The 24,762-nt window shown below is 45.8% G+C and overlaps 1 protein-coding gene and 1 pseudogene across 1 annotated transcript; one reads left to right on the forward strand and one right to left on the reverse strand.

The window, feature by feature from the left end:
• The first annotated feature begins 1,304 nt into the window (after nucleotides 1-1,304).
• On the forward strand, nucleotides 1,305-14,917 carry LOC120674589 (annotated as a pseudogene).
• A 1,034-nt stretch (nucleotides 14,918-15,951) lies between these two features.
• On the reverse strand, nucleotides 15,952-19,127 carry LOC120672327 (cysteine proteinase inhibitor 12-like). The gene is made up of 4 exons (XM_039952662.1): nucleotides 18,743-19,127; nucleotides 18,187-18,406; nucleotides 16,500-16,645; nucleotides 15,952-16,374 (listed from the first exon to the last, which is right to left on the reverse strand). The coding sequence occupies exons 1-4, from the start codon at nucleotides 18,962-18,964 to the stop codon at nucleotides 16,219-16,221; spliced, it is 744 nt and encodes a 247-aa protein (XP_039808596.1). The 5' UTR covers nucleotides 18,965-19,127; the 3' UTR covers nucleotides 15,952-16,218.
• Between the last annotated feature and the right edge of the window lie 5,635 nt (nucleotides 19,128-24,762).

Genomic DNA, 24,762 nt, shown 5'->3' on the forward strand with positions numbered 1-24,762 from the left:
GTGCTAAAAGCTGATTCTGAGGGCACTGTAGAAGCAGGAACAGCTAGCACATCCTTTGCTAAAAGAGATAATACTGGATATTTATTGGAGTTCACTTTCCAATATTCCAATATATCAAATTCTTTAGTTATCTTCTCACGTTTACCAGCGAGGTACCTTGATAATTCTGACTCACTTGATTCATTTTCGATCTCCTCCATATGTTGTTTAAATTGAGCTGCTAGCATATCCCACGGGTTCTCTTCGTACTCTTCATTTACATTGATCTGAATTGGAGCTTGATTTGAACCTCTATTGATAGAAGAAGAAGCATTGACTGTTTTCATGTAGGAACCAAATAATTCATTCGGAGCTGATTCAATTTTCTCAGCAAATCTCTTGCCCCCATATGATCCATAGAGAAGTTCCAAGCAATATCTCAAATATTTAAGCTTGTATCTCGGATCCAAAATGACAGCAATGAACAATAAGTAGTTCAGATTTCCTTCCGTTTCCCAATACTTCTCAAATTTTAGTTTCATGAGATATGCCATCGAAGATATGTCCATATCTTCTCCGCCAGCAAATTCACTTAATTTTGCGCGCATCAACATTATGTCATGAAAAATTATACTTGACATTACATGTAAAGAAGCAGAGAGGCGAGTTGTGACCTTTTCAAATAGTTTCAAGAAACACAATATGCGCCTTGCGGTTTGCCAATCATCTGTAGTGGGAGGATCTTTATTGGCAAAATAAGCTTTGAAAGGTCTGCACACTTTATCCAGTTCGTCGGTTCCAAAAAATAAAAGCGCCGACCTGAAACACGGCAACATTTTACCTGCTCCCTAGCAAATGCAAACAAGTACAGTGTAAGAAAAATAAAATACTGTGTAAGAAATAGGGCGCCTTTGACCCTTTGTTGCTTTCCGTCGCTAAACAAGTACAGTGTCAGTTGCATTGGCACTTGGAAGAGAGATTCCATGCTGAGCGCCTGAGCTGGACGGCCTATGAACACTGATCAAATGGCTAACTCTAGGCTAATCCCCGGTCTCGTCTCGGTCAGGTCAACGCGAGGCAAGACCACGCCTTCTCCAAAATAAAATAGAATAAAACACCAAGAAATATGATGCTTGTTATGCTCTCTGCTGTCAGTACTAAACTAGTGGAGTGCCAGTAGCCAGTAAGTGCTTGGAAGAAACTAAGAGAGCATCCATGTGATAGAATTGAATAATCATCTTAATTAGGAGCAATCATCCTATATATACAACGCACCCAAATGATGAGCCGAGGACGCCGCGACCAGAACTCTTGCCCAGGCAGCCATGGAGGCTGCCGTGGTGAGCTCCACCGAGGGCGTCCTGCAGATCCTCCTGGGCAAGCTCGGCGCCGTACTCGCCGAGAGGTACGTGCTGCTCAGCGGCGTCGGCCTGGAGATCCAGGAGCTCAAGGAGGACCTCGAGATTATGAACGCCTGCCTCCGCGACCTCGCCGCCGGCACCGAATACCACCACAGTGAGCACTGAGCAGGTGATTCAGTATTCCTTTACACTACGTACATAATGCAAGAGCATTCCGGCCTTTACTTTCGAAAAGCATTGTGCCAAAAGTCAGTAACTATTATATCGTACAAAGGTACGCAGAGAGAAAAAAATATCAGTCTGATTGAATTATTGGACGGTTTGGGTAAGAAAATCGAACCTGAAACAAATTGGGCCTAATCCGAGCCTGTCCTTAAATGTATTTTTTTTATTTCTCATAGTGCTGCAGTAGCGGGTGGCCCACTCATTCCAAGTAGACGGACGTGGACGGCCATTTTCAGTCCAAAAAGGAGAAAAAATATCGGTTTGATCGAATTATGGGACGGTTTGGGTAGGAAATTAAAATCAAACCTGAAACAAAATTGGGCCTAATCCGAGCCTGTCCTTAAATGTATCTTATTTGTCATAGTGTTACAGTCGCGGGTGACCCACTCATTCCAAGTAGACGGACTGGACGACCATTTTCAGTCCAAAAAGGAGATAGATTGAAATATAGTACGGTAGTAAACACTGTTTGATAATGCCGTTGTGCAGTGTGAGGGGGCAGATGTTAGGAATCACATGTGTGATTGACAATCAAATCATCATATAAGGCGAAATATTTTTTTGTTGCGGAACAAATTCTTTATTACGGGAACAATTGAAAATTTGTTTCGCAACAAAAAAAATGTGTTCAGCAACAAATTCAACTGAATCACACATGTGCGCCGGTTTTAGGCTTAAAATACGAAATTATGAGGGGCCATTTGCTGCAACTCTGCTCAGGGTTGCGCACGTAACCCCGAACAATGCTGGTCAAGGGTGCGTTAGGTTCTAGTCTCTAAGCCCCCAAGCTAAATATTAGCCATGCCCTAGTATTTTGGTGCATTTGGTTGAAAGACTGCTTATAAAAAGTTTGGTTGTTCCAAGTAGGTATATGGATCAAATACGAATGGATATCGCTGATATCGTTTTTTTTTTATTTTTTTGTTTGAATACGGATCAGATACAGATAGTGTTAGTTTTTGCCGAATAAGATTGTAATAAATATCGATATTATAAAATGTAACTTTTAGTATTCGGATACAGATCGGTTATTGAATATCTGGAATCGGATATGAATGGATAAAAACCCTTCCAAATCAGATCAAATTCGAATACGATCGAAAAATATCCATATCATTGGCATCCCTAGTTCCAAGTACAAGTAGGAATCGGTTATTAAATATGTTATTAAATATCTGGAATCGGCTACGAACGGATAAAACCCTTCCAAACCGGATCGAATTCGAATACGGTCGGAAAATATCCGTTTCATTTACATCTCTGGTTCCAAGTACAAGTAGGAATGGCAAAGAGGCAAAAAAAATTAGGTTAGAAATTATAAGTATTAAATAAAAATTAGGCTCATTATTATATATTTTTAAGTCAAAGATAAAGTAGGGGCTGAGTGAATTAGGCTCAAAATTTGGATCGTAACCGTGATCCATTTACCACTTTACCCACCAAATTCTTGGCTACATTCCAGGCTGGCAAATCGACCGTTCAAATTTGATTTGGCAGCCTCAACTTGCTGATTAGGGCCTTCAAGATTTGATTTGGCAGCCTCAACTTGCTGATTAGGGTCTTGTTTGAAATATTAGCCCAAGGATTATTTGAGGGTTAATATTTAATTTTAAATTGATAGGTTAAGAATTATCCTAAGGTGGGATGTTTGGATCTATGGGCTAATGTCCACCTTCTCTCTTATTTCCAAATTAGTCCATTAGCAGCTCTTGGAGGGGCTAAGAATTTTGGGACGGCTAATTGACTTTAGCCTAAAACTATACTATCTATTGAGGGATAACTTAGAGCTAAAAGGTGAGAGCTAAGAATCATTCTATGTATCCAAACAGAGTCTAGGTAGTGGTCCTTGTTGGTTCTCTCAAACGCATTTGTCTTTCTAATAACAAGCTTTACACAATAATAATTTTCAAACTATTCGTCCGATTGATAATTTGTTTAAATGATTAGATTATTTACAAATAATTCTAAGATTCAAGGTCTCACTTGGCTATATTTCAGAACTAAAAATAGTAATGAGACTGGGAGCCGACATGTCATACTCAATATTTTAGTGGATTTTGGCATGTCATTGATCCCAACACTCTTTTCACCTTTAGATTTTGCATTGGCTTAACCTAACTTTCACAAACCGAAAATTATCTATTTATCCCTATTTTATCATTATCGTAACTTGATCATGACAAGAATTTAGTTTGGTTGGAAATTGGAATGCTGGATGACAAACCAAACATGCCCATAATACTCTCAAGGATCGACTGCTACTCTCCTGCAGTCTTGTACTCTTGTGAGTCCTCTCCCTCCTTCCCCCTCTCCGCTTCGCCGGAGATGGCATCCAGCGACCAGCGGGCTCGACTCAAACGACACGAGCCCCTCGGCCCCTGGGCGGCTGGGCCTCGACGGCAACGCTTCCTCCGTCCGATCTCTTCTCGGTCGCCGGGGCCTCACTGTCGCTGCGGGCTGCGGAGGGCCGCGGGAGATGGCATCCAGCACAGCAGCCGCGTGGCGTGGCGAGGGGGAGGCCAACTCCTCATCTGATATGACTGATACAGATCAATAATTCATCTGACCTGGTTTTCTGTCAATTTTTGGTTTGTTCCTCCTCCAATGTCTGTACTGCCAATTCGTTACCCAAAATTTGCCTTAGCTCTACTGTGAAGTTTACACTAAAAATTCTTAGTTAGAATCATTTTTTTCTTGGTTGTGGTTTGATTGAACTAATCATTACAATGAAGAGTAAATTTCACCAGCGGTATCTGAACTTGTCCCGAGTTCTCATCCCGGTCCCGGTACTCTCAAAATGCACATCTAGGTCTCTGAACTTGTCTCGAGTTCTCATCCCGGTCCCGGTACTCTCAAAATGCACGTCTAGGTCCCTGAACTTGTCCCGAGTTCTCATCCCGGTCCATAAACTTGCTAATCTGTTTCATATAGGTTAAAACCTCCATAACATGCTTCCAAACAGTACGATTAAGTGAACTGATAGGTGGGGCCCATATGGCAGTCACACCTCTCCCTTCTGGATATATGTCCAGCTGCCCATTAGCTTTCGGGTACTGCCCTGTAATAAGGTACAGTATAAGAATTTCGGGTACTGCCCATTAAATGGTAGATGAAAACAAGTTATTATACTGTACCTTATGACCTTTCCTTGGCATTTTGCATCTAAGGTAGATGAAAACAAGTTATTAAATGGTCTCCAATTTACGTCTCCATAGAATGCCTGTTAATGTAAATGGCTTTTTATTTTGTAGACAACGACGTGGATGAAACAAGTCAGGGAGGTGGCTTATGATGCGGAGGACTGTATTGACATCTTCTGGTATCACAACGGCCACTGACATTGGTCGTGTTTGGTTCGCTGTGAAATCAAAATTATATAACAAAAAAATGTTCACATGGAGTACTAAATGAAATCTATTTGCAAAATCTTTTCAGGGATGGGTGTAACTTTTCGCGACGAATCTAATGATGGTAATTAATTAATAATTTGCTACAGTGATACTACAGTAATCATTCTCTAATCACGCGGTTAAAAGGTCTCATTAGATTCGTCTCGCGATTTACACGTGGGGTTGTGGAGGTGGTTTTATAATTAGACTTTATTTAATAATTAGTTGTCAAAAATGTAAAAAGTTTTCGCGAAATTTTTTTCACGCAAAACCAAACACGGCTATTGTAACCATAATCGCATTGTGGGCTGGCTACACAAGATAATTCACCCCCTGAAGACACTGAGAGCTATGCACAACCTGTCCATCGAGATCCGAGACCTCAAAGCCCGTGCGCTGAAAGTGAGTGAGCGGAGGCTGAGGTACACGGTGGAAGCAGCATTTGGAGGTGCAAGTGATGTATACACAGCTAGCCGTTCTTCTCCGGACTATAATCACCTTGAGCGCCAGCTGCCTGCACTCAACATCGACGAATGCCGGCTCGTGGGGGTGACCGAGAAGACTGAATTAGTCATCAAGTTGGAGGATGGTAACTTGGCTCGCCTCAAAGTTGTCCCCATTGTTGGTTTTGGCGGCCTGAGAAAGACAACTCTTGCGGCGACTGTTTACAAGAGCCTAGCAATGAAGGGAATCCAGACTCGGGCTTTCCTAGCTGTGTCCCAGCGTTATGATCTTCGCATATTACTAGAATCTTTATTGAGGCAGCTCATCCGAATATCCTTGAGAGATCCAAGCTGCTCTAGGGAAGAAACACTTAAGGATCTCCTTAGAGGCATCGAGACAAAGTAATCGGGTGCTCGTAGCCTAACAGGAAAAGGGGATGAATTAGACAAACTAAAAACATTAACCTCAAACTCCAACTACTTGTACATAAATTAAACTAAGATCATGCTATCTAGATGTGCAACTAGTATTTAACTAGTGTGAAAACCCTGATCCCAAAAGAATTATGCAACCTATAGCCAATCCTATCAAAATTCTACTCTAGAAAGTAAAGACAAACAAGAATTGCAATAAGTAAATGTGGAAGCTAAAAGAGGGATGAGAGAATGCAAACTCTTGACACGAGAATTTATCCCGTGGTTCGGTTAGCCATAAAGGCACACCTACATCTACGTTGTTGAAGCACTCACAAAGAGTATTGCTTCTCGGCCACCAAGTCTCTTCCGTGAACACTCACGGTCACCTTGGCCCTGGGTTCCACTAAGGAGCTTCTCCACCAAGGAAGGGGGTCACCACGTCCCCCGCACAAAGCTTGTCGACGCCGCTCCACACCAAGCCGGAGGGTCGTTGACGTGCCGGCGAGTCACCAAGACTCCAAAGATGGCCGGCTCACCGAGATTTTCTTGTTGGCTCACTCAAGAACCAGCCACAAGGTACGACACCTTGCTACTACACTCACTCATGAGCTATCCTAGCACTCTCACTTACAAGGATGTGCTAAACCTAAAGGATTTGATCACTTTGCTCTTTAGTTGGCTTGGAGATGTTCTTGGATGTGTGTGGGTCTTCTCTGAACTCCAGCAAATTTCAAATGACCGAGGGAACCCATATATATAGCCCTCTAAACGAAGTAGCCGTTGATCACTTTCTGCGTAGGGCGTCGGATAATCCGACTAGATATGTTCGGATAATCCGATCCCACTATGGTTCCCCCCATAGCCGTTGCAGTTTAAACCCTTGTTGATGTCATTCATCTGACGTGTTTATCCGACCCATGCCTGATCAATGCGTCGGATCATCCGGAGCTGTGCCAAATTTGAATTCCATCGTAACGGCCACTTATCATTGCCACTAACGATTACTCCGACGCTATCCATGTCGGATCATCCGATCCCACAGCATGATTTCCAACCGAGAAAACAGCCTCTCTGCAGAATCACCCGAACATTAGTCCGACGTCTGTTTTCTTAAGGGTCGGATAATCTGATCCCACTGTGGATTCTCAGCCCCTGGAAACATGCTCTCTAGTACATCATCCGAGCATTAATCCAACCAGTGTTTTCAAGGCGTCGGATAATCCGGCTTCTTTGATGTGTTTATCCGACCTGAGCATTTCGGATTATCCGAACCCACTGAGAATTTCATGTTTCCTTGCTTCACTTGTCCAACTTGTCGCAGCGGTCATTTGGACACTCCAAATATATTCTATCTCTGTTTTTTCACTGCGACTTGATATCTCTACGGCGGGTTGGACACTTCGTCTCGACGGTGCATTGGACGTCTCGTCTCGACGGTGCATTGGGCGTCTCGTCTCAGTGGCGTATTGGACGTCTCGGATATGGTTTGGACGTCATCCAAGGGACCTAAAGAGTCCTACAAATGTGATCTTGCAAACTTGTTAGTCTCATTGATTGTGTTGTCATACGATCACCAAAATCACTCGAAATGGCCTAAATGAGGCCATGTTCGTTACAACCTGGCACATATCTGAAATCATTGGAAGATGCAGAGCCCATTTGGAGGACAAAAGGTACTTCCTGGTAACATCAAGAAATATAAGTTTCAAATACATGTTATTATCCTAGTTCGCTCTCCATTTAAAAATAGCTGCAGTTCGGGAGTTGATTTTTGTTCACAAAGATTTCGTGTCTTCCTTTCTTCCTTCCACCATGTACCTCTATTAATATTGGTTATAATGTACAAACAATAATAGCGAAAGTACTCTTATAAAAAATATCGTAATAATTTTTTTTCTTACTCCATTTGTATGTATACTTGTATAAAATTAAAAGTACACAGTTTGGACAATAGGGATATGTACCTCTTTTTTTTTCCTTTTTTATGTTGGCATACAGATGCAGTTTAATTTTCTTATTCCATTTAAAAGTTTTCTCATGGTGAACACAAACATTTGTGTTGTCTAATCCTCAGATGTTTGCTTAAGTGCATCTCTCATAGAAAATATTGCAAACTCTTAAAGCAGAGTTGTCAATATCATGTGGGACAAAGGAGCACCATCTAGAGAAAAGATATCATTTAGGATGACGTAGATTTTCCCAATCTAACATTTACTACTTTGCTTTAATATTTTTTTACTTTTAAAAAAAAATGGCATGCTGAATCAAATGCCTAGGTGTTTCTCGATTAGTTCTAATTGCAAAGATTCGGCTTTGATTGGAGATACTGCACATCTGTATCTGACTCGTTCCAGTTATGCCAAGATAGGGTCAGATGCCATACCGTAAGGTAAGTCAAGTTGAACAAACCTAAGGTTGCAGTTCCCTTGAATCAAGCTTGTCCTACTGCATTCCCCATTCTAAGTAATGAGCATCCAGTAAGATTTTGGAACCCTGACTACCATAAAAAAATAGATTTGACCCCATAAGACATGTATTGTTGTATGTGTGTTATAAAAGGTGAGTCCATAAGATTTTCTGAGGATGGTTCATCCATTGTCTAATGACGATATAATTGAAAAAGAGATGTGCTACTCAGTGGCGGATCCAGGTCACAGCCATAGGGGGGCTGAAGCCTTCTTCTCCCTCTTCTTCTTCTTCTCCCTTCACTTTCTCCTCCTCTAGCTCCCCTTGTTCTAATGGAGGTTGCAGCCCGTAGGGGGGGCTGGAGCCCCCCTAGCCCGCCCTGTGGATCCACCACTGGTGCTACTTGAAAATTGCTGCAATTTTTTTTGGGGAGAGATGAAGTCAAATCACCTGGTAAGAATTTACATGTTATTTGTTTGCTTGTTTGATAACCATTCATTTTCAACCATAGGTACTTCATAGTTCTGGATGATCTGTGGAGTCCGGAGGACTGGGAGAACTTGAAGGTGGCTTTTCCTGATAATGACAAGCAAAGCAGAATACTAATTACTACACGGAATCGCAATGTTGCTGAAAGTTGCTGCTCTGATTCCTATGATCTTATTTATAACATGGAGCCTCTACCCTTTGAAGAATCTAAGAAGCTATTCTATAAGAAAGTTTTTAAGTTGGATAAATGTCCTCCGCTATATCAGGATTTGGAGGTAATCTCTGACAGCATATTGAAAAAATGCAGTGGCTTACCTCTAGCCATAGTTAGCATTGGAGGAATGCTAGCTCGAACGAAAAATAAGACAAGGGCAGAATGGGAAAAGGTGTGTGATAGATTGGGTTCTGGGTTAGAAACAAGCGCCACAATAGGAGGAATGAGAAGGATACTCTCTCTTGGCTACCATGATTTGCCCTACAATGTGAAGGCTTGCTTCTTGTATCTGAGTGTTTTCCCTGAGGCCTACGAGATAAAAGAGAGTGTTGACGACCAAAATTGGCAGCAGACTAGACCAACCGGTCTGACTGGTCGCCCCAGGCGGTCTGACTGGTCTGTGACGATGTAGCCGATCCGGTAGGAGCCGACCGGTCTGACTGGTCCAAACAGAGTCCGAGTACAACTAGAGATTTTCATAGATTTAGATCTTGTAATAGGATTTCTTGCGGGACCCTATAAATATAAAGGGTCACGGCCGATTGAGATCCAATCGATCAAAAAACACATCAATACATTACTTTTATTTATGTTTATTGTTTCTATTTTTATCTCCAAACCCTAGCTCCTTCCAACCCTTTTCTGCTGTTCTTCCTTCGTCTCTGCGACGTCTGAAGGCGTTCTAGGTGGCCTGCCGATCCTAGAACAACCCTACGTGCGCCTGCCCTGACGGGGTCCCTCCCGGGCGAGCGTTCGTCGGACTTCGCCGTTCTTCACCGGCGAACCGGTCTGACCGGTCATCCTGACCGGTCTTACCGCTTTGAGCATCGGCGCCACATCTGTGCCGTCACTCGCTGCACGATCGTGCGCATTTGTGTGTGTTGGCCCTAATTTTGCACCAACATAATTTTGGCGACTCCGCTGGGGAAGAAAGATCTTGTTTGTAAAACCGATCTAATCTACTCCATATACTACCATGGTGAAGCTGTCAGATCCCGGTGAGATCAACGTTAATAATATCAACAGGTCGTCTGTTGATGAGTTGCCGCCCGAGGATCGTCAAGTTTATGAAGCCTTCATCAAGGAATGCGAAGAGGAGAACACACGGCGCAAAGGAAAAGAAATCGAAGAAAAGCGTCGGTGGTTCTTGTCTCACTTCTCCAAGAATCGGAAGGGTGATGTCTCCAAAGACAAGGAGGTGGTTATTCTTTTAGATGAGGAGGAGCAGGCCAAATCTAACACCAATGTAAGTGCTGCAACATCGCCCATTACTTTGGAGCAAATTAGTCAATTGGTGGTTAGTGGTCAAGAAAAGATTATTGCTATTGTTCAAAATATGATTGATAAATCATTAGGCAAGCAACCTTTGATTGATGATAGTGGTACTCCTAGACCTAATATTGATGGCACTTTTTATCATAATACTATGTATCTTGAATCATCGGCAACACATGCGCCCCAATACGACATGCCGATGAATTTTTATGGTCAGAGAACTCCAGAGCAGTATCACACGCATGGAGCGGTCGGACCGGTCATGGAGGACCGGTTCCAACCGGTCCGACCGGTTCTGGAGCTTTAGTTACATATCCATCGTCTCCTGAACCAATTACTAGTGTACCTTATGTTTCGGCTGGCTTTAGCCGAATGAATAATTCGTACACTATGCCTCCTCGGGGTTCAGGTTATTCATATGGTACAATGCCAAATAATGGACATTTACAGCAAATACCATATACACAACCGAATCATATACCGCATGTGCCGAATAGATCTAATACCAATGTTCAAAGGCCAAATGATTCTTATTTTAATCAAATACGTGAGAAGCATAAGAAAGATTTGGCTGTTATGTTTAAAGAAACTTTCGGCGTAGAATTGAAGGACAAAACTCTAGTCTGTCAAAAGTCTTATCCGGAGAGTTTTGATTCTATTCCATATCCTCAGAATTTTAGAGTACCAAAATTTATTAAATTCATTGGAGAGGATAGTAGAACTACATGTGAGCATGTTAGTCAGTTTAATGCACAAATGGGAATTTATGGGAGTCTTGATCATTTGAAAATTAGAATGTCCCCTTTGTCTTTATCTGGCACTGTTTTTTCATGGTTTTCGGCATTAACTCCTAATTCTGTGCAAACTTGGTCTCAATTAGAGCGTAAATTTCATGATCATTTTTATAATGGTAAAAATGAGTCGAGGCTATGTCATTTAACATCGGTTAAGCAAAGCATGATGAGTCTGTTGCTGAATTTATTAGAAGATTTAGAGATACAAAAAACCGATGTTATAGCTTGGTTATTTCTGAAAAGGATCTTGCCGAATTAGCTCTTAATGGTTTGATATCTCATATTAAAGAAAAATTAGAAGGATATGAGTTTCTAACTGTTAATCAAGTGTTGCAGAGGGCTTTGACTCAAGAATGCCGAAGCAAAGAGTCTAAGTGTAAATATGATCGTCTTGGTATGCATATGATTCATGGTGATTCTTCAGACGTTGAGAATAGTGAGGTTTATGCTGCTGAATTTGTGTGGTCACCTAGCGATAAACCTAGCACTTGTACTTCTTTAAAGCTGATTCCAAAAAAATCGGCATGATGAAGTTAAATACACTTTCGATGTGTCTAAGTGTGATAGAATCTTTGATGAATTAGCAAGGCTTGGAAAGATTAAGTTCTCTCACACTATTCCATCGGTAGATGAGTTGAAGAGGCGTGCTTATTGTAAATTGCATAATACCTTCTCTCATACTACAAATAATTGCAATGTTCTTCGTAGACAAATACAATCGGCCATAGACGAAGGACGATTAGTTATTTCTGGAATGCAAGTCGATCAAAATCCTTTTCCAATGCATACACATGTGCTTGAGTTGAAAAATCCCAAAGTTTTAATTCGGCCTAATCAAGCCGAATCAACAAAGGAAAAAAACGTGATCATTGGAGAAGAGAGACTTGAGAAGAAGATGCAGCAGAACAAAACCTCTCGAGATCCTTCAACGCTCGGAGGGGGGGCAAGACAAAAGGAAGACCGACAACAAGTCTACCAGTCTGACCGGTTCCAGAGGCAGTCTGACCGGTACGACCGGTTTGACCGGTACGAAGACCGGTCTGACCGGTGCGTGCAGAGAATCTGGGAGTTTCTCCAGAAACAAGACAAGGCCGAGTTTTAAAGAACTCTTGGCTAAGTATGAGAAGCAAGAAGTTATTCGGAAGAAGAAGAAGCGATCAGATGAAGCTAAGGATGTGAGCTTATCGTTAAAACTTCAAGAGCAATCGGTTTGTTGTTCACATCAAAATAATTGTTATGGGCCGTTTACTCCCTGGTTTCATCCTTATTTTTATACGCCTATGGATTATAGTAGGATGCATATGCAATCATATTATATTCAATTTCCTCCTATGTATCCAAATTATGCTTCACCACAAAGACCGATTGTTGCTAGCAATGATCTGGTCAAAAGAGACTTTAATTGCAGCAAAGAAGACGTGAGACAAGATTCAAAATATTTACAGCCGAGGTGGTGTACCTCAGGCTTGTCTCATACCCAAAAGCGAAGATTGCATCGTTTACGCAAACAAGAAATGATGGGGCAAGAAGTGGAGGTCAAGCCAACAAAGCCAATAGCCATGGAGAAAGTTTAGAGACCGAAGCAAATTGATTCATCATCAACTTGAAGAAAAGCAAGACATGGCCGATAATTTTTATCGCTCTTAGCACAAAAAATGGCCGATGTATCGTTGATCATCGCCTTTAGACAATTTTGGTCCAGAAGAGTATTCTTTGGCACGCAAGTTTTGCCAAAGAACAGGGGGGCATATGTTGACGACCAAAATTGGCAGCAGACCAACCGGTCTGACCGGTCGCCCCAGACGGTCTGACTGGTCTATGACTATGTAGCCGATCCGGTCTGACCGGTCCAAGCAGAGTCCGAGTACAACTAGAGATTTTCATAGATTTAGATCTTGTAATAGGATTTCTTGCGGGACAAGTCCACCCACCCTATAAATATAAAGGGCCACGGCCGATTGAGATCCAATCGATCAAAAAACACATCAATACATTACTTTTCTTTATGTTTATTGTTTCTATTTTTATCTCCAAACCCTAGCTCCTTCCAACCCTTTTCTGCTGTTCTTACTTCGTCTCCGCGACGTCTGAAGGCGTTCTAGATGGCCTGCCGATCCTAGAACAACCCTACGTGCGCCTGCCCTGACGGAGTCCCTCCGGGCGAGCGTTCGTCGGACTTCGCCGTTCTTCGCCGGCGAACCGATCTGACCGGTCATCCTGACCGGTCTGACCGCCATGAGCATCGGCATCGCATCTGTGCCGTCGCTCGTTGCACGATCGGGCGCATTTGTGTGTTGACCCTAATTTTGCGCCAACAGAGAGGACCCCTGGTTAGACGATGGGCAGCTGCAGGTTTCATCAGTGGAATGCATGAAACAGATTTGGAGTAGGTTGCAGCGAAGTATCTTGATGAATTCGTGAGTAGAAGCATTGTTACACCTACCCGCATTGCTAGCACTGGTTTGGTCAGGAGCTGTAAGGTTCATGACATAATGCTGGAAGTTATCATTTCCAAATCTATCCAAGAAAACTTCATCTCGTTCGTGGGGAAGCAACAGTACAACACAACAGGGCATGACAAGATCCGGCGACTTTCAATCCAGATCAATGGTACTCGCAGCAACAGAGAGCAAGAGAACCACAACACAAACTTTTCCCATGCCCGTTCTCTGTTAATTATGTGTTGCAGCAAGAAGCCACTGCCCATTAGCTTTGCCCACCTTAAACTGCTGAGGGTGCTAGACCTTGAAGGCTGTTGGTGGCTGAGTAACGAAGACTTGAAGCAGATCTGTAAGATGTCTCTCCTGAGGTACCTCTGTCTTAGAAGAACAAATGTTTCAAAGCTGCTAAAGATAGTGGGGAGACTGAAAGAATTGGTAACTCTGGATGTGCGGGAGACTTCCATTAGGGAATTACCTGAAACCGCTACCCAGCTGAGAAGTCTGAAGCATCTACTAGGTGGCAGGTATAGACACTATACCAGGATCAGTCGAGTCAAGCATTTTGAGCCACATGACGCCCTGACGATACCACGTGGCTTGAAGAACATGAAATCCATTCAAAAGGTTGCCCATGTAGACATTGCATCCAGCTCCCGCGCAATGCAGGAGTTGGGTGTGCTGTCCCAATTAACCAAGCTTTGTGCTATGAACTCTGAGTATGGAGGAGAAAAATGGAAACCTTTTGCTGCCTCATTGAACATGACAACATGTTGTGCAAGTCCCTTCGGCACCTGTCTATCATCCACTGGCGCAATATGGATATGGGACTTGAAATCTTTCTGGAGCTAAAATCGCCACCCATCTTCCTTGAACAGCTCTACTTGTGGGGCAGATTAAGTGTCCTGCCTCCATGGATTTTATCCCTCAGCTACTTGATTGAACTATCGCTCCGGGAGAATTTTTTTGATGGGGCGTTGTTGAGGCAATTGGGGAAGCTTCCAAGTCTGGTATCTCTCAAACTCTACCATGAATCATTTGTGGGAACAACACTCTGCTTTGAACAAAATCTATTTCCCAGGCTGAAGCAGCTGATTGTAGACAACGCACCAAACCTTGATGAGCTCAGATTTGACGGAGGTGCCCCTAATCTGGAGAGGCTCACGCTGGCTTTTGAAAGAGAGCCTGCAAAAGGTATTTTCGGCATTGAGAACCTTCCAAAGCTTAGGGAGGTTGAGTTCTTCGGTGAAGTTATTGTTGATTCCCTAGTGGAGGGAATGATAACTGAGGCCAAGATACATCCAAATAGACCAAGAGTTTATAGAGAAAATTGATCCATCGTAGACTCCAAAAGGTCAGGTAGCTGTCATCGATAACATGTAAGTGACTATATATTTATTTCTGTAGCTGTTTAGAGAATTTCTCTACATCATTGATAATCATAAAATTTATTACTGACTTATGTTACCAGCAACAGGCCAGCATAAATGTACTAGCTTAGTGTGATGTTGCCAATATTTTGCTGCTATTTGGTTCGTATTGTCAGCATGTACAGTATTCCTTTTTTATGCTAACTGCTGAGATTTGATTTGTTGCCAGTAGCAGCTTCTTGTGTTGCGATTCTGTTTTTCATTTCATGACAGACTAACATTTGATTACCTTAACATTCTTAGCCCAGTTGTATGTATGGTTTTGGAATTTTGGTTTTGAAGGGTTACTGTTCTGTCTCAGGCACATCTGCAAGTGTACTCACATCGAAGACATCCTGTTTTATAGTTTCGGTGATAAGCAAATACATTAGTGATCCTGGGCAGAGGCGCTAAGGGGTAACCATGCTGTTTGGAGGAAACTGAGGACCATGAAGATATCATACGCCTGTGGATTAGCGCTTTTTGCAGCAGCTCCTGGACAACTTATTATCAGCCACGTCGATTCGTCCACTATGAAGTTACGTTTTTGTTGTGCAGTTACCTTTTCGGTTTGTACGTAAGATTGCAATAAGCATAGCGGCTAGCTACTAGCTAGCCGGTCATGGTGCTGGTTCGGAGGCCGTTGGCACGCACATGTGGGCATGTGGCTGAACCATGGTCCATGGCTCTGGTTACGTACCCTTTCTCTTATCCCCCAATACAACTTCGTTCGGTAATCGGTATTCTAAGAAGCGTAAGTGAACCAGCTGCATGAGCACACAGTTGATTTCTTGTTTCTGAATTTGTTCGGCTTGTAATATTGTTGATTTAACTTTGCACCATATCAACCATTCTGCCTGTGAATGTTGTATGCGAACTATGATCTGTTAGTGATTATAAAAAATTTTGAGCTGTATTATGTTGTTTTGAGACTGGCACTTTCGGATGCTAAAACATGAGTTAACAAGTGTTGATTTCCCTCCTCTTTTTTTGTTTCTTGCTCTTTGTATTGATTTATAGGTGGTGCTGAAGAGCCGGGAGCACCGGCCCGAAAAGCACCCTTGGCAACCAGTGCACAGGAGAATAATTCAAGAGGCATACACAGCCGCAAGTCGCAAGGTAACCAAAGCTTGGGTACTTCACAAATGATTCATATTAACAGTACAATATGACCACGATTAGCTTTGGTAGTTCACAAGTTCGGATGCCAGCAATAACATTCCGACAAGCTAGGAACAACACTAGGCTGCCTCTGCCTGCCCCGTTCGGAAGCCAGCAACGACCACACAACATATATCCAGATAAAAACCCGGAGTGGATCACGTCTCCTTATTTTAGAGCGCACGCTACATTACCACAGTTTTCGTTACGTCAGAAGCTCACTGGCTGCTAGACTCATCGTACTCTGCTGGCTGATGCTGGTTCAGCACGAAGGCCCCTTCCAGATTCTTATGGACCTCGGCTTTGATCTTCTCCTCCTTGCTGCCTCTCTTCAGCGTCATCAGAATGTCAAATTTCGTGAAGCCTTCCACAACCTAGTCAGATAAGAAGTGCAGAACAGAACTTTCAAATACAAAGTACTACCGAATAAAACTTCCTGCTGTAAGTCACGACATTTAAAGAAACGTGACTATCAATGGCTCAATTTGCAGCAGCTAACCTGTGCCTTGGCACGAACGATCTCAAGAAGTTCATAGGGAAACAGGGAGTTAGACCTCTCTTGGATTGATTTCACAGCATGGTGTGCAGCATCTTTGACAGCAGGATCCTCCACAGGCACCTCACGCCAATCAGGCTCATGTCCACCTGAAATATCACCCATCAATTACAACGATACAAGTTTTGAAGAATGAAATGAACATAGATATCCGGCTTGTTTGCGGGTCACAGACTAGGTTCCAACATACATGCTGGTTTGTTTGCAGGCTATTGTCCGCAGGTCATGGACTAGGTTCTAACATACATGCTGGCTTGCTCAGAGGTAAAGGTTAGCTAAAACATACATACCGCATGCTATATTACTGGCTAATGAGACTAAAAAAGATTGCCAACTTTAACATGATCCAAAGGCCAAGAGAGAGACACTTTTCCTAGTATGAAAATTTTACTAAATGTGTGATGTCCACGGTAGCAGTCATCTTATGCTGCAGATAGGTGAAACGCCAGTTTGCTACTTTGCTGGGACACCAGGAGACAAGGCTTGGCATAGACAGCATAGCTAGCTGAGTTCAGATTTCAGAACTGAAATTTAATGCCCTGAACATCAGGGCATCAACATAAAGGTGGAAGACGTAACCCACTGACTAGGGCCAAGTTACGGAGGGGAACATTCTCGATTATCAGCCAATCGTGACCAGTGATCAATTGAACATGCATCCCGTGTCAAAAAGATATCCCAGATTTAACTCCAAACAGAACATAAAAAAACCACTTGAGTAATCAAATTTATTGACATAAGGTCCCTATATGCCACAGAGCAAACCAGAGAACGTGGAAAAATGCTCACTGTCTAGCAAACAGACTACTAAATTGAAATAAAAAAGACTGCCCTTCATTTTCAGGAACCTTGCATATCAGCATATCAAGTCACCTTGTGTATCAGGAAAAAAAATGCCATCCCATCTATCGGCCTATCAAGTTGACCTCTAGGCTATTATTCTTCCTGGCTCTCAAGAGCACTTGTGCCAAGCAGACAACTTAAATGATAGAGTTGGAAATCCCATCTTCCAGATTACCACTGGTGTAGCACAATGTGACTCAAACCCTGTTGCAGAAATCCCATCTTCCAGATCACCACTGATGTTGCACAATGTGACTCAAACTCAGTGCACTTGAGGCTTCAAACAGTAAAAGATCACCCCCAAAATTCCATTATAATCCGTACTAATGCTAAGCTGAACATCCACTCACTAATATGACTGTACCTCATGCCTCCCCGAAGGTGATGCTTGGAACCCCTTGGATAAGACCAGGACCCAATGTACCTATTTCCCCATTCCATTAGGACGAATCCATTGGGAGCTAATGCCTGGTATCTTTCCTTCCTCACAATCATAACCACATTTCCTTCAAAATAATAATAATTTTGAATTTAAGTGGAAAAGATCCGACCAGCCACTGCTGGCTATTGGCTATTTGGCATCCCTTCATATTTGGACTTCAAAGGAAAACGTGTCCACTATCATTCCAAACTAGATCAGACGCCCATCCATCCGAAGTAAGACACACAAGGCATTTCTACAGACACACAGGCCCTAGCCCTTGAACTCGAGATGCAGAGCAGGAAGCGGGCCAAATATTGCCGGCCGCAACAGCAATAGCAAGGTCGCATGAGCGGGAGAGCGAACCTATCTTGGCGCCGAGGTCGGCGCTGGTGAAGGTGGTAGCGTCCCCCTTGTGGACGAACTCCTGGAGCTCCTTGAAGTCGAGCCACGGCTTGACCCAGACCTTGGCCTCGTAGACCTTCTTCCTCCCGGCCTCAATGGCCTCGAGCGTGAGGTGGTGCAGCGTGCCGGCCACCACCTGCTCCTTGGCCTCCACCACGCGCACGAACTCCAGCAGCGCGTTCTGCGACCGCGCGGACGGACGAACAGAAAATCAGAAGAGAACCCCCAACCCAACCGCACGAATCGCCGAGCACCAGAAAAGGGGATCGTGATTCGTGAACCGGGGAAAGGGGGGGAAGAAGGCAGTGGCGGAAGCAGCAGTGGGTCTAGGGGGGCTCCAGCCCCCCCTAGACCCAAAAACACCATGGAGCCCCCCTTAGCCTCCCTTTTATTTTGGAGAAGAAAAGATGAGGAAGATGGAGAGGAAGAAGAGAGGAAAAAAGAAATCAGCCCCCCCTTTAAGAATTTCTGAATTCGCCACTGGAAGAAGGGGAAGGCCGCGGGGGTAGCCACTTGCCTGGCGTTTGTTGTGCTCCTCGACGGCGAAGCGGCCGAGCCCGTCGGACTCGGCGCTGTTGGCGGCGGCGGGGTTCTCCTTCACGCCGCCGAGGACGTGGCCGGCCATGGCCGCTGCTCCGGTCGCGAGGGGCGCGGAGACGAGGAGGACCAGCAGCAGGACGAGGAGGGGGCGCGGAGCGGGAGCGGGAGCGGCGGCGACTCGCGTCGCGGCTACGCGCATGCTCTGGCTCTGGTGGGGGACGAGACGAGAGGAATGCCTGCGGTTTGCTTTCGCTTTGCTTCGTGGGGGGGTTTTGCTACTGCTGGGGGTACGGGCGGGGAGACCGGAGAGGGGTGGGAGGATGAGGGGGGACTCGCTGGTCGGTCGCGGTTGGGGACTCGAACTCGATGAGGTCAGGGGCGGTTGCAGGACGCGTGCCGAGACGCGTGGAGGCTACGCGCGCACGGGTACGGCACGAGGCACGCGGGTGCTTTGCTTAGGATGGAAGCGACGAATCACTCTTTCGGTTGGGCTGGGCTGGGCTGGGCTAAGCTGCGCTCCGGTTAGTATTTGTTGGGGGTGGAGTCCGGTAGCCTGGCCCAGTTATCTCTATAACTCAACAAACGGCCCGGGAACAGTTTTATGCCAGGCCGAAACAAACATGGGATTGCCAACAAGTCCAAATCCACCGTGGGCTGTGGCCGCAGCACACTGCGGGCCAAAACCGCACGTCTTGCGTTGCATCTTCTTTAGTGCTGCTCCTCTTTCTTCTTCCCTCACAGAAAACAATCTAGTAAGTGCTCCTCTTCCTGCAGATCACCTTCACCTTACTCTAGTCAACATCGTACAGGATGTTCCTGCCTTCAGATCATCGAGCGCACGAAGAGGAGCGCGGTGCAGGCGCCCACGCGTACACCTTTTACTGCCCGGCTGACCGTAACTCGCCCGCGTCTCCCGCCGCCGCGCTCACAGAAAACTGGTACTGGCCAGTGGTTACGAGTACGAGTGCAGGATCAGAGGCTGCTGGCCAGCCACACTCGTCACCACCCGCTCGAGACTTCACGTGCGATGCCGCCGAGGGCCGGTAGACAACAGGCGCTGGCGCCTGGCGGCGGCACGACGGGATCCTCCGGAGGGTGCGTGCCCGCCGCCGCTCCAGATCTCTCCGCGCCCCGCCCCGGCCGATGATTTGATCCAATCCGGAACGACCTGACAGGCTGCCACGCCTTCCTTCCTGACGGGAATTTCGAATGCTTTTTAAGCCTCGCTTCTACAACTTGTGGTTTCGTATTTTTTTCAAAAACAAAAAATAACAACTTGTGGTTTCATTGTTTGAGTTTCTTTTTCTTCCCCGCAGGGAAATTCGATGGATTTCAATGCAGGGAGAGTGGCTTGATCTGAAGTGTCCAGTTTCAGAGATGGGGCGCTCAGCCATGTTCCCTGACATTCCCGTCAATTCGGGTACGTTGCCCCGTCCAAATTTAAAAATTTTGGCCCGGTTACGAGTTCTTTACCTTATCGCCATTTCCCCCGGCCGGGGCACGTTGAATTGTTCTCTTCTTTCTTTACAGGATCGATCCACCTCCTTGGCACTTCATCGACGCGATGGCTGTACTTGGACTTGCTCCTGACATATGGGTTGTGTTCACTTCCAAAATTTCTCTCTCCAAACTTCACTATTCACCTATCACATCAAATCTTTTGAGCATTAAATGAAGATAAATAAAAAAATTAATTACATAGTTTTGATGTACACGACGAGACGAATCTTTTGAGCCTAGTTAGGTCATGGTAGGACAACAATTACCACAAACAAACGAAAAGTGCTACAGTGTACCACAGTGTCCGATGTGTCTCTTTTTACCACTATTTTACAGATCTAAACACAGCCATGTACACTAACACTGTGCTGCATGTACATGCATCTCGCGGCAGTACAGTAGGTCATCGTATCCTCATCGGATTCCTTGGTCCATGTCGGACGGCACACCTCAGCCTCGCCGTCGTCCATGCACTGCACGCCATGCAGCGGCAACCATATTTTGCTCGGGAATACTATCTTGGTAGGAAACTAATAGTACATGCCTCTGCGGCTCTGCGTGCGCATGTGTTCGGCGAGCCCCATGTCCATGTGCCACATGACATGATCCCTCTGGCCCTCTTGCCAATCAGACCCGCCACCGGACAGACACCGCTATTCGCCTATTCCTGAATCCTGATGCCAGGCAGTGCTAATTAAATCCGCAGCGGCAGTCACACACACCTCCGCTTAATCATGGAAATGACAGGGCGGGTTAGGCGACCGCTGTCGGGGCTCCGCACCACCCCCCCTCTGATGATCTCGCAATCATGTTACCTAATCCGGGCTCCCATCACATTGACCTGTGCCGATGCCGTCGCGGCGTTGGCGCGCACGACGGACACGGCATCGATGCTGGTGATGCTCGAGCGATAGATAGGACACATGCATGCATGCTTTGCCGGGTGAGGCCCTGTTTAGTCGAAACGCAAAATTTTTTTGCGAAAAAATCTTATTAATTTGAAGTACTAAATGAAGTTTATTTACAAAATTTTTTATACAGATGGGTTGTAAATCGCGAGACAAATCTAATGATGCTAATTAATCTACGATTAATTCATAATTAGCAAATAGTTACTGTAGCATCACTGTTGCGAATCGTAGATTAAGTAGGCTCATTAGATTTGTCTCGCGATTTACAGCCCATCCATGCAAAAAGTTTTGTAAATAGACTTCATTTAGTACTCTATACATATGTCGAAATATTCTATGTGACGTTTTTTTGCGTTTACGAGATTTATGAAGTGGGAACTAAACAGGGCCTCAGCGTGCCGTGTCTGCCCCCAGCTTGTGTTCAAACTAGCTGGCCGGTGGGTGTCTTAGGCCTTGTTTGGCTCCAGGACTTTTTTCAGAAGTCCCTATCACATCAAAAGGAATCTTACTATTTTATAGTATTAAATAAAATCTGTTTATAAATGTTTTTTGACAGCTGAGTGCTTTTTCGCGAGACGAATCTAATGAGCCTAATTAATTCATAATTTGCTATAGTGATGCTACAGTAACCATTCGCTAATCATAGATTAAGATACCTCATTAGATTCGTCTCGCAATTTAGCCACAGGGTTCTGCAGTTAGTTTTATAATTAATATTTATTTAATACTTCTAAATACTAAAAAGTCCCTAGGACTTTTTTGAAGTCCCTATTTCTAAACACCCCCTTAATAAGAAAAAAAAAGAAGGATCCGAGCTGGTTATTAATTACTCCCTCCGTTCTTAAATATATGACATTATTAATTTTTTTACAAATATTTATGCAAATAGCTAAATCTTCAAGTTAGATTCAAAAGACTCTTGATAATAGACGTAAATGTACTTATTTCACTTCATTTAACTAACTGATTAATTAAATAATGTTAGTCAAAATTGAAGAAAAAAGTCAATGTTGTCATATAAAAAAAATGGAGGGAGTACTTTGATTCGGAGGGAGGAATTAGTCAAGGCAGCTATGTCCAGCCTTGGCGTACGCCTTGACCGCCGTCGCGGCAGCTATCGCCTCGTGACTTGATAACGCTATATATGTGGAGGCAAGGGTGTCGTGCGTTCTGTTTGATGGCAAGATTACCGTGGGACACCCAGGCCCAGGCCGGACCCGTCTACGCTACTATTCTTCTCCCGTGGCTTTTGGACCACCTGCCTTCGTGCGCCTAGACCATTAGGAAGCAGTGATCGTGGGTCTGGCAGACAAGACAAAGCTTCCCTTTGACTCGCCGACGACTCTGTTACACTGCTGACATCTCTCTGTTCCTGTCACTCGTATTGTTCAAAGTACGCCTGCTCGCACTATTCATCCTGCATCGGCACTTCGGCAGACGCAGAATTAGAGGCTCATCAGGGTGACGAGCGTACGACTCGATTGGTAACACCACTCCCTGAAGAAAACAATGGTCGCCCGTGCCAACGGCAGGCAATACGGCGAGCGTATTCTCTGAGGTGCCGGCATGTGGCCATCTGGCGTGCCCAGAGGAGCAGGTAGGTACGTACTAGCTGGTTAGGTACTTGGAGGCCGTGCATTGCGCGAGCACGGTAGCACGTTGCTTCCATCTCCAGCCCGTGGCGCAGAAGTGAGCGGGCCGGGGTTTACTGACCGGCGGACGCGTTCCCTGGTTCCTTCCATTCCAAGACACGGCCACAACGCCTCCTCGTCCGTTCGTCCCTTTGGGGCGCCATTTCTGCTGGGCTCCGGCCACGGAACCCGGAATCAAGCAAGCAGTCATCTGTACCGCCACCTGGCCCCACGCGCCAATCAGACGGCGGGCACCGCAGCCGCGCCGCGCGGCAAAGCGGCGGGCTCCCTTTTCTTCTCTGTCTGGCTCGGACTTGAAGACTGGCCGCGGGCGGGCGCGGCGGACCCAAGATTGTGCCTGGGCCGGGGGAGAGGAACAGGCCGTGTTCGCCGGGATGGTTACGCGACCGCCGACGGCGACGCCCACCGTGCGCGGTCCACTGCCCGATGGCGACGCGCAGTTCCCTGCGGCTTTACGGTCGCCGCCGCCGCCGCGCGCCTCCGCCCCCAAAAAACAAACAGGCCCCGAAACAATGGCCACAGGCCACGGCAGGTGCGCGCCGGGGGGATCGCGTATCCCCGAGCAGGCGAGCACGTAACCCACGCACGCGGCGCCCGCGCGTAGGAATGTCGGCCGCGCCGCGCCGGGTAAATACTAGGACGGGCGCACAAGTCGCGTGCTGCTCTCTGTCTCTGGTGCTTGGCAGATCTGGCGCCGCCCACCCCGGCTGGGGAAACGGCAGGTCGGCAGGTGGCTGGCTGGACTGCCTGGCGGGCGAGGGGCAGGGGCGGACAGGGGTCAAACGCCACCGCCGCGCGCTCGTGGCCGCGGCCGCCTACTCGCCCCGTCGCCTGCGTGCGCGCGGCACTGTACAGTGCAGCGGATACAGCGCGCGCTGCGCTATCAAGAGCTCATTCAGAAAATTCAGAATCGGAGCTGAACAGAAGACCCGGGTCCACGGGCACGGAAAAAGGCCACCAAACACGTCTCCCTTTGCGCACATGCGGACCTGGCCCACATGTGGCGATGATCCATGTGTACTTGCACATCATCACCCCAGCCAGCCTCAAGAGGGTTCGGCGGCCATTATTCACCCCCCACGCGCTGCTGTGGACGCGACACGGCCTCGATTGCGAGCGGTCTCGATGGCTAGCTAGCTAGCGAACAAGGGAATGAGCCAGCTTCTTTTTTATTGCGCCCCGTGACATGTAGTATGATCCTTCTTCTCGTGACCCTAGAGTTTACACTCGGTAACAACCAACAAGTTCGTTTTGTTTAGTTACGCCATGGAAGATGCATGGAACTAGCACACGATGGGATGGGAATCCCTCTGGTTTTATTTGTACATCGTTGTATCGCCATCACTGTCCATCACCGGCAGGTTTAAGCTCGTGGAGTGATCACCTCTTGCTCTTTTCCCTCCCCATTTCGTTTATCCGAGAAGTGACGCTTCCCTGTGCGCGCCAGCCGGTGCCCTCCTTGCATCCTCCTGGTGGTCACATGGACTACGCCGTTGTCCGCTTCTACTGTTTCGTTGTCCACTTCTACTTCTACAGTAGAGGGTGGGGATAGCCTACAGGGTGTACAAATATCCCACCTTCACGCGGCTTCGGCTCGTGACCACACGAAAATAAACTAGCTTGTTGATCACCTGAGCAGATGAGTCGTGCATTTAGGTTTCTCAAAGTTGGGACTCCATGGAATGTAAAAGCAGGTGGCCGTGGATGGTGTTTGACAGGGTACAGTGCAAAAAGTGATGCTCGAATTACCAAGCCGGGTATTACTTCAAAGAAAAAATGGTAAGCCGAGCTTTATTAATATCCTCGACGCGCAATGATCATCGGGGATGGAGAACATACTACAAGCACGTTGACTCGTTTCCGAGGAAGAAGAAAGGCATGCGGCTGGGATTCATTCCAATGGCCATCGTCCATGGCCGTGTTTGGATTGTCTG

Source organism: Panicum virgatum, chromosome 5N (genome assembly GCF_016808335.1).
Source record: "Panicum virgatum strain AP13 chromosome 5N, P.virgatum_v5, whole genome shotgun sequence".
Classification (NCBI taxonomy): Eukaryota; Viridiplantae; Streptophyta; class Magnoliopsida; order Poales; family Poaceae; genus Panicum; species Panicum virgatum.

What these genes read in the sequence shown, in the direction of transcription:
- LOC120672327 (XM_039952662.1), bottom strand. Translation starts at nt 18,964, where the DNA reads ATGCGCGTAGCCGCGACGCGAGTCGCCGCCGCTCCCGCTCCCGCTCCG. An exon ending in AGGAGCACAACAAACGCCAG is followed by an intron (nt 18,407 to 18,742) that starts GCAAGTGGCTAC and finishes GCGCGGTCGCAG; the next exon opens with AACGCGCTGCTGGAGTTCGT. An exon ending in TCGTTCGTGCCAAGGCACAG is followed by an intron (nt 16,375 to 16,499) that starts GTTAGCTGCTGC and finishes TTATCTGACTAG; the next exon opens with GTTGTGGAAGGCTTCACGAA.